This window comes from Heloderma suspectum, chromosome 7 (genome assembly GCF_057233095.1).
Source record: "Heloderma suspectum isolate Gila_16-S chromosome 7, 16-S_ref, whole genome shotgun sequence".
In the NCBI taxonomy this organism is placed as follows: domain Eukaryota; kingdom Metazoa; phylum Chordata; class Lepidosauria; order Squamata; family Helodermatidae; genus Heloderma; species Heloderma suspectum.
In genome coordinates, this window is record NC_139464.1 from 84,883,749 (window position 1) to 84,897,915 (window position 14,167).

Consider the following 14,167-nt stretch of genomic DNA (forward strand, 5'->3'; position numbering starts at 1 on the left):
ATGAATCATTGATTCTAAGTAACAGACCCTGCTAGTAATGAGGGGTATTTGGACCTAGGGCAGTGGATCAATATTTCTACACTTGCATTAGTTAATAGCATTGCTGCCATATTCTACTGTAAAGCCCAGAAACTATTCGTAACAGAAACACTAGGCACTGTGCCCTTAAAGCAGTCAAGCTGAAAAAGATCTAATGGTCTTTCAAAACCCCCCAAAAGATTCCTGGAAATGGTGTCAAGCATCTCCTTTAGCCTATGTGCATGGATAAGTATCTTCATGAACGTAACATCTGGAAGCTCTAAGCAACAGGATATGGGCTTTTTGTGTCAAGAGCATTGTGGGAATTCTTAACCATTTGTAGAACAGCACTAGTAGCTTTTTTCCTTACATACATGATTAGGATCCAACCCACTGACACGACGGTACACAAGCCAGGCAGATCCAGATGACATTGTTTTAAATTAGTGTAGCCACATAACAGAAAGAAGTAAGCTTCATGTAAGATTATTCAGATTTAGCATGGTGGCAGCCTGCATTCCACTTGACTCTGCAGTGCTGTACACCAGCCTGTGCCTTGGTTCAGTAGACCAGCGACAATGCCATCCTGCGTTGCAGGGCAGCTCTGTATGGATTATTTTGCACACTAGAATGGCATTGTCGCATACAATGGACTCCCTTCGGTCAACTTGCTCAAAGCATTGATCGTCCCTCATGTAGACTGATCACTGAGGAATTACTAGGTGCAGGGCCCTACCTTTGGGCAGGGAATAAGTTAGACTAGATTAGACCTGCAACTCACCTGTAACATGGGGCTTGCTTCAATTTTTATGTTGTTTTATTTTACCATATATGGGTTGTAAAGGAAGAAGAAAAGGAGGACAGGGTTCTTATACTCTTTGACAGTTAAATAGCAGAATTTGGACATATGCAAGAGATTCTCATGCAGGAGTGACAAAAGCTGCATCAACTAAAACTATGTCTTCTACATAACTATTAAAGATTAAGGACCTTGGTCCTGTTTGCATCCATTTCCTCTCTCCGTTTCCCCCCTTCTCTCTCTGACCTAATTCACATATCATGGCAGCAATTCCTGGGTTGTTTCATGAACAATTCATGAACTCATTTTCCAGGTTTGCACGTCACAGAACAACCCAGGAACAGGACATTTCTGGGCTGTTACTTAAAAGGGGAAACTTGTGTGCTCTGCTCATCCCCAAAACTCCTGGGTCAAACAACTCAGGAATTGCTGCCATTTCATGCGAACTGGGTCTCTCTGTCTTTCTGTGTCTCTTAAAAAACTCACACCCAGACGACAACAACAACAACATGAAAATGGTTGTGCCACTTCAGGTGGCCCAGAATATAACTGCAAATAAACAGGTTAACTGAAAATAAACATAGCATGCCAGTACTTGAAGAGCTTAACTGGCTGCCAGTTTGTTTCTGAGCACTAGTCAAAGTGCTGGTTTTAGCCTTTAAAGCCTTTACATGGTCTGGGACAAGGGTATTTGAAAGATCACCTACTCCCATATTAAGATCATCATTAGAGGCCCATCTCTGGGTGCCTCCACCTTGAGGTGAGATGGATGGTAACGAAGGACAGGACCTTCGCTTGGTGGCCCCTCATTTATGGAACTCCTTTCCTTTACCAGTTTGCATGGCACTAAACTTGATGTCTTTTAGGCACCAGCTTAAAAGGATCTCATTTTCCCAAACTTTTAATGGTTTTTGTATCAGTTTGTAATTGGCTCTCGAAGACTTTGGTGCTGCTGGAAAATGGTGTTTTAAATGACTGATTTTTACATTACTGTTTTAATTATACGTTGTAAACCACCTAGATAATATTTTAGTAATTGATGGGGAAAATGAACTGCCCAGACAGCTTTGGGTATTGGGCGGTATAGAAATGAAATGAAATAAAATGTTTTCAGTAAACAAGCAAACAAACAATATGGCAGAAGAAAGCATGTCATACTCCTTCCTTCTGATGGTTGGCATTTTTATATTACAAACGCTCACTGACCTGAACTGCATATTCTCATATTAAACATTTACAGTGGGTTGTCAGAAATGTAGTCTTTGAACCAAATATGTTTTCAAAATACAAAGGAAATGGTATACTTTTTTTGTTACTGGCATGCTATCTTGAAATGAGCAAAAGCTCATGTCAGACTCTGCAGTCTCTGAAAAGCCTTGTCTCTCTCAAACAAATGAAGATAATACAGCTTCTCAGGAGAAGGAAGAAAAAAAACTAAGAACCCTGCCTCATCTTGTAAGAGGAAACAAAGCCTGACATATGGCACTGTGTTTACTACAAAGGAATGTGGAAACTGATTTTTTTTCCAGGCAAAAAAGAACACTATTGGGGGGGGGGGGGCACTCACTTTTACAGCACAATCAGTTGCAGGATAGAAAAGTTGGAAGAAAAGCACCAGAAAGAAGACAGAACTGCAACTGCATATATCAGAATCAAAGACAGACAACTGAAAATTCACTGCACATTCAGGTCTCATTTGTAGCACTAAGAAGCCTCTTGTTTGGTGAGACAGACTGTCCAACTACAGACAAGGACTAGAATCATCTCCACCCTGCACATTCCTCAAATGACCACCCCACTTTTCCATTCGTGACGTTTGCTCCGCCTTCCCTCATTGGCTTTGCAAAGTCCGGCATGTTCACTGAGAACATTTTCATGTGTTTGACGTTAAAAGCACCTCTGAGCCTCTCTTGCACTATTTTTGTGCGTACATGAAAACTGAGGCAAGAAACATGAGAGCTAGTTTTAAAGCACATGTACGTTCTATCCAAGGTAGGTTTTTGCACCTGCATTATAGATGTGGGAAATGCAAAATGAGCATTTAGCCTTCTGTGTGAAAACACAACCTGTGCTTTTTGGGGCCATTGGATATGATGCAACTGGGCTTCGTCTTGCATACATTTAGAGTCCTAGTTTCTAGAGGCATGACAGTGCCAGGTAAGAAGTCTTGCCTCCAGACTTCAGGAGGCCCACAGGCAACATGCTGTTAGCAGGGCCTCACTGCCACTGTCACCACTGCCCATTCACCTTCCCTCTCCCTCTGGGTCCAGTCTATGCCTATGCCCAGTAAGAGGGGGCAAGTCAAATGGTGCTCTTCGCCTTGCTCTTGTCACTATTTGCACACTGGGAGAGGGCAAATGAACAGGCAGCAATACCGAGGAGGAGACACAGCAGCCCCTTGCTGGGCTGTAGGCCTTGGCAGGTGCTCAACAACACCCATGGCCCTGCAACTAAAAGGGAAGGGTAGCCATGAAGGTCCAAAGATAACCTTTCTGAAGAGTCCCACACACTGAGCCCCACCAGTGTTTCCCCAACACTGCATAAAACTATGTCCCTTAGAAGTGCTGCCTGTGCATGTAGTATGGGTTGAAAAGGCCTGCTTCTTTCCCCTAAGGCCAGATAGGGGCAGGAATCATTCTCAAAAGGGTGCTGCAAGGCTAGATTGTCCATAGAGTGGCAGCATGTCCTGTCAGGAAGGGAAGAAAGCAAAGGGCTTGCAGCATGGGCAAGGTGCAAGAGAGCAGAGGGGAGTAAGGGGGAAGAAACTGGAGTTCTTGTTCCTCCCCGCTTCAAAATGTCAGGCGTTTAGCTAGTTATTTAATAAGTGTTCAATGGGATGCTGATTTCCTAAGAGCAGCTCACCAACCTGTGTTAAACAATGTGTGTTGCAATCTGCATTTACCTACATCTTTGTCCTGGATGCAGTAATCTGGTGAGTTTTCAAAGTATACCAAGTCACTCTTGGTTGGCTTTTTAAGACTCCTATTAGCTACAGTGAATCCCATCCCATCTTGTTCCATGGTCACCTGAATCGCACTATTGCATCTAAACCAGAGATAATCCCCAGTTTTTCTAAAATCAGCTGTAGCCAGCCAGCAGGTCCTTACAGCACATGATCCACTCCATGCCATCTGCCTTCCCATTTCAGAAACCTCTTCTTCACAGCCTGCCAAAGAAAATCAGCAGAACTTTGAGTAAGGCCAGGGGAATGCTGCATTTCCTTTGGTTTTCTCTTTGTTTTTTTTCAATTCAACCTACATTCCCAGTTGTATAACAACCCCTGAAATTATGAGTTTATGGCAGTGGTGTGTAACTTCTGCCTCTCCAGATGTTTTGGTCCACAACTCCCATGATCCCTCACTATTGGCTATGCTAGTGAGGGTTGCTCAGTTGTAAGCTAAAATGTATGGTCACAAGCTGCTCACCCCTGATCTATGGCTATGTCACTTGGTGGCAGATCACCCCAACCCTTCCACAAAACCCATGATTCATCTTTAAAGCCAACGTGCAACACTGGACTCAATATTTTTTTACCACAGTATAGTGTAGTGGTTAGTGCTGGACTGGGACTTGGGAGATCTGGGTTCTACTCCCCACTTGGCCATGAAACTTACTGGGTGGGTTTGGGCCAGTCACTTATTCTCAGCCTAACCTACCTCACAGGGTTGTTGTGAGGATAAAATTAAGGAGAAGGACCATGTAAGCCAGCTTGGGGTTCCTTGCAGAGGAAAAAGGGGATATAAATGTAATAATAAATAAATAGTCCATCTACCCTCTGCCCCACTTTTTTCATCTCTTTCTCCTTTGAAACAAACTTAATAGTATTGGAATGTGACCCAATTGCGGGTTAATTACTTACCAGCTGAAGGTCAAAGGCTTTCCAAGTTTACTCATCTGTGCTAACTATTGCTGGGACTGACACTTCTTTGGTAAACCAAGAGTGCAAGATGCAGCCGTCTTATGTGCACACAGATATTGTGGTTATTATTGTTGATGTTGTTGTTGTTGTTATTATTACTACTACTACTACTACTACCACCACCACCAATAATTATATCCTGAAGAGGTTTAAACACGGTATTCTGAATGCAAAACAGCAACAGCTCTGGTACCCTCTTTCAACCAGAGAAGTCAATCCAGTAAAAGGGTTATGCTATCTACATTTTTTGTCCCAAATTATTTAGTTATGCCAGTGAGAATCGGCATTCCCTAAAACCTCAGTATTATAACCTCATTGATACGGCTATAGCAAATGCTGTCCAGACACTTTACAGTTTTTGGAAAATAAAATCCTCAATAAAATCCAAAATTCTACCAGCTCTGTTGTCGTGAAGATTCATCAGGGCTCTGGTATCTTTTCCATTCTGTTCTTTAGCATCTATAAAGGCTCTGGCAAACCAGATGACATGGTTGATATTATCACTGCACCACACCAGCCAAAATGGCCCGTGCCATCCTTGTCAGTTTCTCTCTTCCAAGGATCACAAGAACAGGACTTTAATTCCCCTTGTCTACAAGCTCTTGTGGTGGCAAACACCACTTGAGTGGATGCAATGGCATAAACAAAGGCAGACTCCCAGCTATCTAAAGCAAGAAAACCAAAGGTTGTTCTAACCATGCTGTATTGTGGGTATATTTCACTTTTATTGGAGGCACGCCTGAAAATCTGTTTTGAAAAGGTGGTTATATGGATTTAGCCTATTTTGGATGGTATTTATTTATTTATTTATTACATTTCTATATCGCCCAATTACTGAAGCTGATACTTTCCTTGAAGAATCAGGTTTACAAGCCTGAGGCTGCTCAAGTCTTGCATCTGGATGCCCAGCTGGCCAATTCCTAAGGTGGTCAGACCTGGCTACAATACATACCTTAGTTATCTAGATTGGGGCTACCTCTGAAGCGTCTTTGGAAACATCAGTTGGTCTAAAATGCAGCAGCACAGATGTGGGTGCTTGCCCATGAGACCATACTACACCTATCCTGCATTGCCTGCCCTGGTTGCCAATTTGCTTCTCGGTACAATTCAAAGTGTTGGTGATTACCTTAAATGGCTTGGAACTAGGATACCTAAAGAACTGCCTCCTCTTTTACCAGCCTGTGGACAGGTCCTGTACCAGTGAACAGGCCCTTCTCTGTGTCCCACTTCTAGCAGAAGCATGGCTGGCAGTGACTAGAGAGAGGGTGTTCTCTGCAGCAGCACCCAATACCTTGCCCCAAGAGGTTTGGCTAGCCTCCTTTCGTATTGCTGACCACCAGCTAGTGAAGACCTTTCTATTTTGGCAGGCTTTTGTCTTGCCAGGTAGATGCTTGATTTGAAGACTGTTATTAGGTGTCATGCCGGCTTCTATTGTATTTTAATGATACTGTGGTTTTGAGATTGTAATTTTAATGGATGTAAGCCACCTTGGGTGACGCATAGGCCCCAGAAAGACAGAGTAAAATTCTCTTATAAATAAAATATCTCCAGACAATTCCATGTGATACTAAACAAATATATTCATAAAGCTTTTGGGGAGGATTTGTGGCCACCTTCGATGGTTCTTAGTATAATACATAGATAGACACTTCACATGTATTCCCAAATCTACAAAATCTGTGTTTAACCTTTTAAACCTGCAGAGAAGGAACAGGAGTGCTAAGCTAGGACACATGTTTTTATAATAGCAAGAGGTTACCTCCTGATTATACAAAACAGAAAGACTATCACTGCCTTTGAGGATGCTGGCCACAACCAGTCCCAGGGGTGTGATGAGAACAGCAACACACCTCTGCTAAGGATTACTCTTGGAAGAAGAGAAAACTTTTTGTCAGACCCAGGGTGAGAGAAAGAATATTGGATGGCTTTATTTTTAGCAGGTGGGGTTGCAAAGACAGCAAAGAATAGAAGGCCAAGAAAATGTTAAGCCTTCCCAGTTTTAACACCGACAGCTCCACCGCTGACAAATTTATTTCTTTTTAATCTTGGAGTTGTTTTAAATGGAACAATATTTAGATTTGATAAATTGTATCATAAAACATATAAAAAAGCAGAAATCTAAAAGGAACAGCCACTTAATGTGAGTCATCCAGAAAAGGAACACTGGTGCTTCCGGGTGAGAAGCTTATGGCCACATTCCAGTGATGTGGCCCTCCAACATGTACAGGTTTCTGAAACACCTGCTTCACGTACTACCAAATCCTTATAAAAGTAATTTTGTGCTGTGTGATGTTTATATATCAGCCTTCTTCACTCTGTGTACATGTCCTGGGAAGCCACAATCAGCTGTGTATTTACAGAGTGAAAATCTCATTCGTGTGACTATCACAGAGGGGAGTTCTTCTACACCAGCATGCATAGTATCTGAGGCACCAAGCAAAGTTTTATTAATTCTAATTATATTGATCAGAATTCCATCTAAAAGACTCAGAGAGATAAACAATCACAGCTAAAACAGAAAAAGTAACCTAAAAGCTGAAATAATAAAACAATTACTCCTAAAAATACAGAAGGCAGCCACAAACACCATGACGGCACAAATACGCTTACACCAGCGATATACTGCTGGCTTGCCAGGCATTTGAGAGCCTCTTGTTGCACAGTCACAGGGAGGCAGGATCATGTGCTGCAACTCTTGCTGGACTGTACCATTTCAGACAGTAGGTTGAACATTGTATCTTTGAATAGTCCCTAACTTAAAAATCTCTCAGGACCTAGAAAACTGGCTCAAAGCATGTCTCAAGTATTATCCCAGTAATCCTTACAACACCCATGAAAGATAGCCCAGTATTATTTATCCTTTTGTTCAAGATAAGCCCAGCCTTCCCCCATCTCCGCTGCTGCTGCTAGGCAAACAGAGAGAAGAACTCCACTCCCTGCCCACATATCATGGGCAGATGGTGCACGCAATGGATACTCACTGCACAGCAGGACCCTTCCAAACGGGCTCTTATCCCGGGCCAGAGTGCTGCAGTTCCATCAGCACTGGCAGAACTGGTGCTGGCACTCAGCTGCCCACTCTGTTATAACCAGGTCAACGGACCTGGCACAGCCACAGCTAGCGCTGGTGGCACATTGTCACACATGATGTGCAAAAAACCTGCCAAGCCCATAGATCTGTGGGAGGGTAACAGTGCAACCACGCAATGCAAATGGCCAGTGCAAAAGGACTGTAGTATGGCAGAGCCATATTGGAAAGGGGGTGGGAGAACCAGTTTACTTGCAACTTGGCTCCGCTCTTCAACTTTGTGAGCTTAAAATGTCAAGAGCTCAGGAGATCATTCTAGATGTTATGCTCATTTCTGATTCTTGTACATTTGGGCATCCTCATCTTCGTACCGGAATGCGATTTAACTCTCTCGTGTCTGTATATACTATTAAAAATAAATAATCTAGATACAGAAGAATGTTTGATGGATTGTGCCCTAAATGTATATCAAAAGCATGATCCAGCCAAAGTTAAGCATTTTTAAAGTCCCACTGATCTTAATGGGAAAGTTGCGCACAAGCTTAATTCCCATCCATTGAAATCATGGGGCTTTAAATGGGCTTAACTTTGGCTGGATCATGCCCAGTGTGTGGGTGGAAGAATTTTATATGTAACCAATTTTAAACAATAATTTGCTTTTTGTGGCATTGGCCTCATTTTCTTACTAATCCCTTTGCACAACTTCCTTCCTTCCTTCCTTCCTTCCTTCCTTCCTTCCTTCCTTCCTTCCTTCATTTTCCATACTACCCAATAGCCAAAGCTCTCTGAGTGGTTCACAAAATATTAACTTCTCCTGCAGCAGGTTCTTTCATCATATTTTTAATTGATTGATGCAATTTGAATTGGTGTTTATTGTTTATGTGCAATTTTATTGTAAGCTGCTTTTATTATTTTTAAAACAGAAAAATGAAGAGTAAATAATAAATAACGTAAAATAAACCAAATATGTCATAACTGTTTTACTTACACAGAGTAATAAATATGTTGGGAAGCTTTGTGTGCGTGGGGGGGTTCAATCAAGGTGAAATTAGCTGTGTCCGTACTAATGTAAAAAAGCACATTATGCCAGGCAAATTACAAAAAGAAGCTAAAGCAGCATATGTAAGTTTGCTAGCCTGGGTAATAATCACACTGAGGAGTTTTTCCACACTCAAGGGGGCTTAAATTGACTTTTCTTTAAAGCAGTCTAATACAAATGTAAAACCAACCTTATCCAGAACATACATTTGCACATGGCACAAATTATGTTAAGAGAAGTTCAAAAAGGAGCATTTTAGCTGCCTGTGGGAAGACACCTGTTTCCGAAGTCTCTTGGGTAAACATATTTGGATCCCTTCCTGCATAGATGAAATGTCAGGAACTTTGTGATGAAGAGATGAAAGAAGGGCACTCCACCACTGAAATTGTTGCATGGATTGATCTGAAACTGATCCCAAAAGCTGGGGGGGGGGGGGGAGCCTTTAGCATTAAAGAGATTTAGCACACATCCAGCACTACCCCTCTCCCATTGCCCTGAAAGTCAGATTATAAGAGCAACTCTAAGGTCCATGTTAAAAAAAATCATGGAAGTACTTACCACCACGAAGAAGTGGTTCACAATGGAAGTGGTTCTGGAGTTCCCCACAGGCAAACAAGCAAAGCTGCAAGTCAGAGCTCCAAAGCAAAGTTCATGTTAGCAACACTTCACATCTGTCCTAGAGCAAGGAGAAAAAGATGAAAGCCCATGGAATGAAGCAAAGCAGCCATCAGAGGGAGAGATGAATCCACTTTCAGTTTATAGTTGCCTCTGGCCAGTTACTGATACACTCCCAAGACAATGACAGAGGTCTCTGATCTGCTTCAGCCTGGGGAGAACATTTAAAAGGGGGATAGGGTGGGGGGATTAAAATATACATTCCCATTGCCCTGACCTAGATTTTCTCTTCATTTAAAGCAAAATATTTGCTGGGGGTGGGGAGCAAATGCTTGCAGGCTGGGTGAGTTCTGGAATTTCTTTCCCCTTTACCAATATATGAAATGATGTCGAAAGACATGGACGGGGAGAAAAAGTAAAGCAATGCTTCATTTCTCAAACGAGAGGTACCATTACTACTCAGAACATACCCTCTGCCCTAGAAATCCTAACTTCTTATCCCAGAGTTGGGACAGTGGTGGTTAGTTTCACATTGGTAAGGCTAATGTACTCTGCATATGCTCAGAGTGCACTCTTTATAAGTGCTGATGGGATGTGAGACAGTAGCAATCCAAGTAATCACAAAGAGTTAACGTCAAAAAATTTATTCTCCAAATTAACATTATGTTAAATGTTCAATGTTTCTATTGGGTAAAGTACTTCTTTGTACACTCACACACACAGACATATATATGCATGTGTGGCTTCCAATGGGATTGAGTGATCTGAATATCTGATTGATCTGAATGCACTAATTAACTTATTTTTAAAATATCACATCAACATCAAAGACAAGAGAAAAATGGCTTGCTGAGGCAAATTATATTCTAGAGAGATATTTTGCAGTCTGTTTTACTTTGTATATTATCACTGTTTTGCTTTAATTTTGTATTTGATTTACCTTGTAGACTATTTGGTGGAAGGGCAGGGTATATATCAAATAAATGAAAACAGGAATTGGGACAACAGAGGCAACGAGGGTGAAAAACTCTGAATGAAGATGTGATAACTTGGTGCTATTTCATTAAGTCATGCCAGATTGTGCCCATGACAATGAGGTCATACAGATCATCAACTGCCATCATGTGATAAGATGCAGCTTTGCCATCAGGTAATGTGAATGTGAAGGAAGCAATGAAGCATATCACTTCAGGTGGCCCATTCCAGATGGGATGCCACTCTCCCAGTTCCAACGTCCATTTCTGTATGCCATTACAATATGACACAGAAAGCAGTATCATTTTAACAGTTTCCTTTAGATGTGCAAATGTCTGAGGCTGCCCTTACAAGAAGTGTTAAATAATTGTACATATTTTAGTCAATTAATCAATTAGTTGAGTCAAATTAATTTACAAAAACTTGTATAGTTTAGAAGCAATTGTTCTAAGGCAGGGCTAGACAACCTGGTGCTTCCAGACGTTTTGGACTATAACATCCATCTCTTAACACTGGCCATACTGGCTGGGGCTAATGGGAGTTGTAGTCTAAAGTATATAAAGGGCACCATTGCCTACCCCTATTCTTAAAGCATACAGAAGATGCATGAATGCACATTATAGATGACTTGGAAAAGGTACACACAGAGGCACATGGGGGAAACACACTTTCTAGCCTATACTGAATATGCACTGTTTGCATTAACTAATCTAAGGGGGAAAATGAGATAATTCTGTGTGTAAATTGCCTAAATGCTCAGGTTTATTTTAATGTTCACTACTCCAGCCTTCCTCAACACGGTGCCCTCCAGTTCTTTTAGACTACAATTCCCATCAGCCCCAATAACTGGCTTGCTGGCTGGGGCTTATGGGAGTTGTAGTCCAACTCATCCAGAGGGCGCCACATTTAAGAAGGCTGCACTACTCAGTTTTTGAACAGTGCAGATAGCTAACATGAATAATTAAGGGAGAACTCATTGGATTTTAAGTGGCGTTGCAATGTTTGTTAAGAATAACCAATTTAAAACACTAATCAATTTAAAAGGTCTGCAGATTTTTAATACAAGTACTTGTAAAGACAGGAGACGGCAAGTGTGATTTTAAGCGGCATTTACAGCACAGTCTTAATCATTTTACTTGACTTCTTTCAAAGGGGCTTATTCCCAGGAAAAAGTACATAGCGTTAGTGTTTTAAAATGATTGTTCTGCCTTCACAACAAATAATGCACATTAGAACACTATCATTCATGACCCTGGAATATTCATATTTTATACTAAAAGCATATTTAAAGGTCTTTCACACTATCTGTGTGCATGTTTAAACATCATTAATATGGGATACAAGACAAAGAAATTTAAGGTAAATAATATCCAATTTATACTTTATATTCAAGTTACAGATGTCAGAAATGCAAACATCTGCTTATCGTCACATGTAAAAATGCACTGAGCACAGACTGGATTACTCTGCAGACTAAACACTTACCTTGTTTGTACACGACCACTTCACTCCATAAGCAGAATGGAAGGAAATTACAATTTTGTGGTAGAAGTACCACTATACAGAGTATGACTGCTACTCTTCTTTCCTCCCTTAGGCTTGTGCAATTCAAAACCAAGCAGGCATCCTCATGGGTAAACATGCCTGCTTACTTGTTTTTCAACTACACAGGTCCAAAGGATAGTTATGCGTAACTGCTGCGGCAGTCAACTGTCTTTATTAATGTGGAAACAACCTCAGTCTGATTGGCAATTATGGGAGGAGGCATTGACTTAAGCTTTATGCCTGACAGTAGGTTGTTTCATATAGTTTGTATGAATAAAGAGATACCCTTCTAGGAGGATACGTGTCATGTAGCACCATAAAGACTAACAAATTTATAATGTCATAAACTTTTGCGAACTAAACTTCAAAGTACCACAAGACTGTTGTCTTTGCTGCAAGAGATCAACACAGCTGACTTTCTGGAAGTTACATCCTAGGAAGGTTACTGAGCCCTCTCCTGCCTAGAGCCATGCTTAAGAGGGAAAATCTTCCACAGCCCTTTAAACAGAATGAATATGAAAAAGGGTGAATCCCCAATAGAAATGTTCTCTATTTAGTGGGAGCTTATCAGAAACATAGACTAATATACAGAATGACAAACCAGAAAAGAAAGATGTTCCATCTGCCTAGATATCTGAATTACAGGGAATATAAAGGATCTTAATAAAACTTCCATAAGTCAAAAGACTGACTGGGTAGAACGCTTGCTGTAAATTTCAAAGCTACCGAGTATGAAGCCTGAATTTCAGAAGGTTTATGATACATTGTTCCATTATTCCTTGCAGATCCCGTCTCCTTGTGGTCCTCAACTCTTGGCCTTCACTTTATTACAAAAGGCTTTGCAAACAAGCATGACCTGAGAGTTTTGAACCTAACTTTCCTAAAGTTAGACCCACTTTGTATTTAACGTTTTTTCTCCACAGAGGTATCTGTGCAGGAAATATGAGTAAAGTCATATGTTAACTATGACAAGTGAGTTTATTTTTCCTTAATCGCATGCATAAGGCAGCCATTGCACACAACTGGGACTTGCAGAAAAATGAAGTCTAAAGTACATTCAAGACAGTGTGCAAGATTTTTCTGACATAGAATTTCAATATAGGAAAAGGGTTACTTATGATCAGGACCTAGGCCATGTCTGTAGAGTACGTATTACTCACACAGAAGCAAAGACTTTTTTGCAACATATAGGCAATGTTTTTCAATAAACAGTGCTTAATCAGTTATCCAATATGCCTATCAACACATAGTCAAATAGCTGAAAAACACACATAAATGGATTCTAAATAGGCAAATATAAGAACCAAGATTACTCATACAAATAAAATATTAAATGCTATTTACAAGGTTGCATACACATACTTTTATCAAAATGTCAGAAAAAACTGTTGTGTTTCCCTGTACCAGGGTTAACTTAGAAAGTGGAAGTTACTTTTACTATTATAAAACTGAAAGTCAGAACCAACCATGAATGTGAATACAAGTCATTAGAATTATTTTTATCCCTAGTTCTAGATAATGAAAAACAAAGGAGTTGTTAAGTATGACTCCAACTCAGCTCTTCCTTAAAGTTAACTTGCTGATAAAAAAGAAACATCCAGATCCAACCAAGGTTACTGCTGCGACTTTTAAAAAAGTCATCTTCCATCGGCCTTTTTCCACCAGAGGTTGTATTCGGCAAGGATCATCGTTCTGTCCATCATGCAGCTAATACAATTTATGGGGAAAGAGAATGTTAAGTCTCTACAGTGCAGTACTAGATGCTTTAAATTTATCCATCTATAACATCCCACATGGTTCAGATTTAATGGACAGCACAGTGGGTAGTATTCAACATTAGTCCTACTTAGAGTAGGCCCATTGAAAAGAATGGGACTTGTTAGTTGTGTATACCTAGAGAGAGGTCACATTCTCACGTCATATGGTTTATCTTGATGTATACTCGCCACATATAACGGACTTCGCTACGTGGGATTTTCTAGCGATCCAGAGTATGGAAGTTTGTGGAGCTTCCACAGTTCAAGGTTGAATCCCAGGATAAGCAGCTTAAATTAAATTAATTTTTGTTACTTCCACCCACATTTTTCCTTTTCACTCCTATATAAGGAATCTAGGCTATTAGGTTTGACAAACATTTGGACTGCAGCTTAAAAATATACTCTAATAGCAATCTACAGTTCATTACACTGTATGAGCCAACATGTACTAGGACTGGGGTGGGCAACTTGT

General features: G+C 40.8%; 2 protein-coding genes across 2 annotated transcripts in view; both read right to left on the minus strand.

Moving 5' to 3' along the window:
- Positions 1 to 113: 113 nt before the first annotated feature.
- WNT2 (Wnt family member 2) lies at positions 114 to 10,539 on the minus strand. Its single transcript, XM_084811903.1, is given in 7 exon segments — positions 114 to 298; positions 3,720 to 3,938; positions 3,941 to 3,985; positions 5,127 to 5,249; positions 5,252 to 5,401; positions 7,718 to 7,764; positions 10,523 to 10,539. Coding segments are annotated over 7 exon segments (786 nt in total).
- Positions 10,540 to 10,701: 162 nt separating this feature from the next.
- ASZ1 (ankyrin repeat, SAM and basic leucine zipper domain containing 1) overlaps positions 10,702 to 14,167 on the minus strand; it is a 52,627-nt gene continuing 49,161 nt past the window's right edge. The window contains exon 13 of the mRNA XM_084810821.1: positions 10,702 to 13,645. Within this exon, the coding sequence (XP_084666947.1) occupies positions 13,493 to 13,645 (153 nt within the window). The 3' untranslated portion in view covers positions 10,702 to 13,492. The remainder of the gene's footprint in view (positions 13,646 to 14,167) is intronic.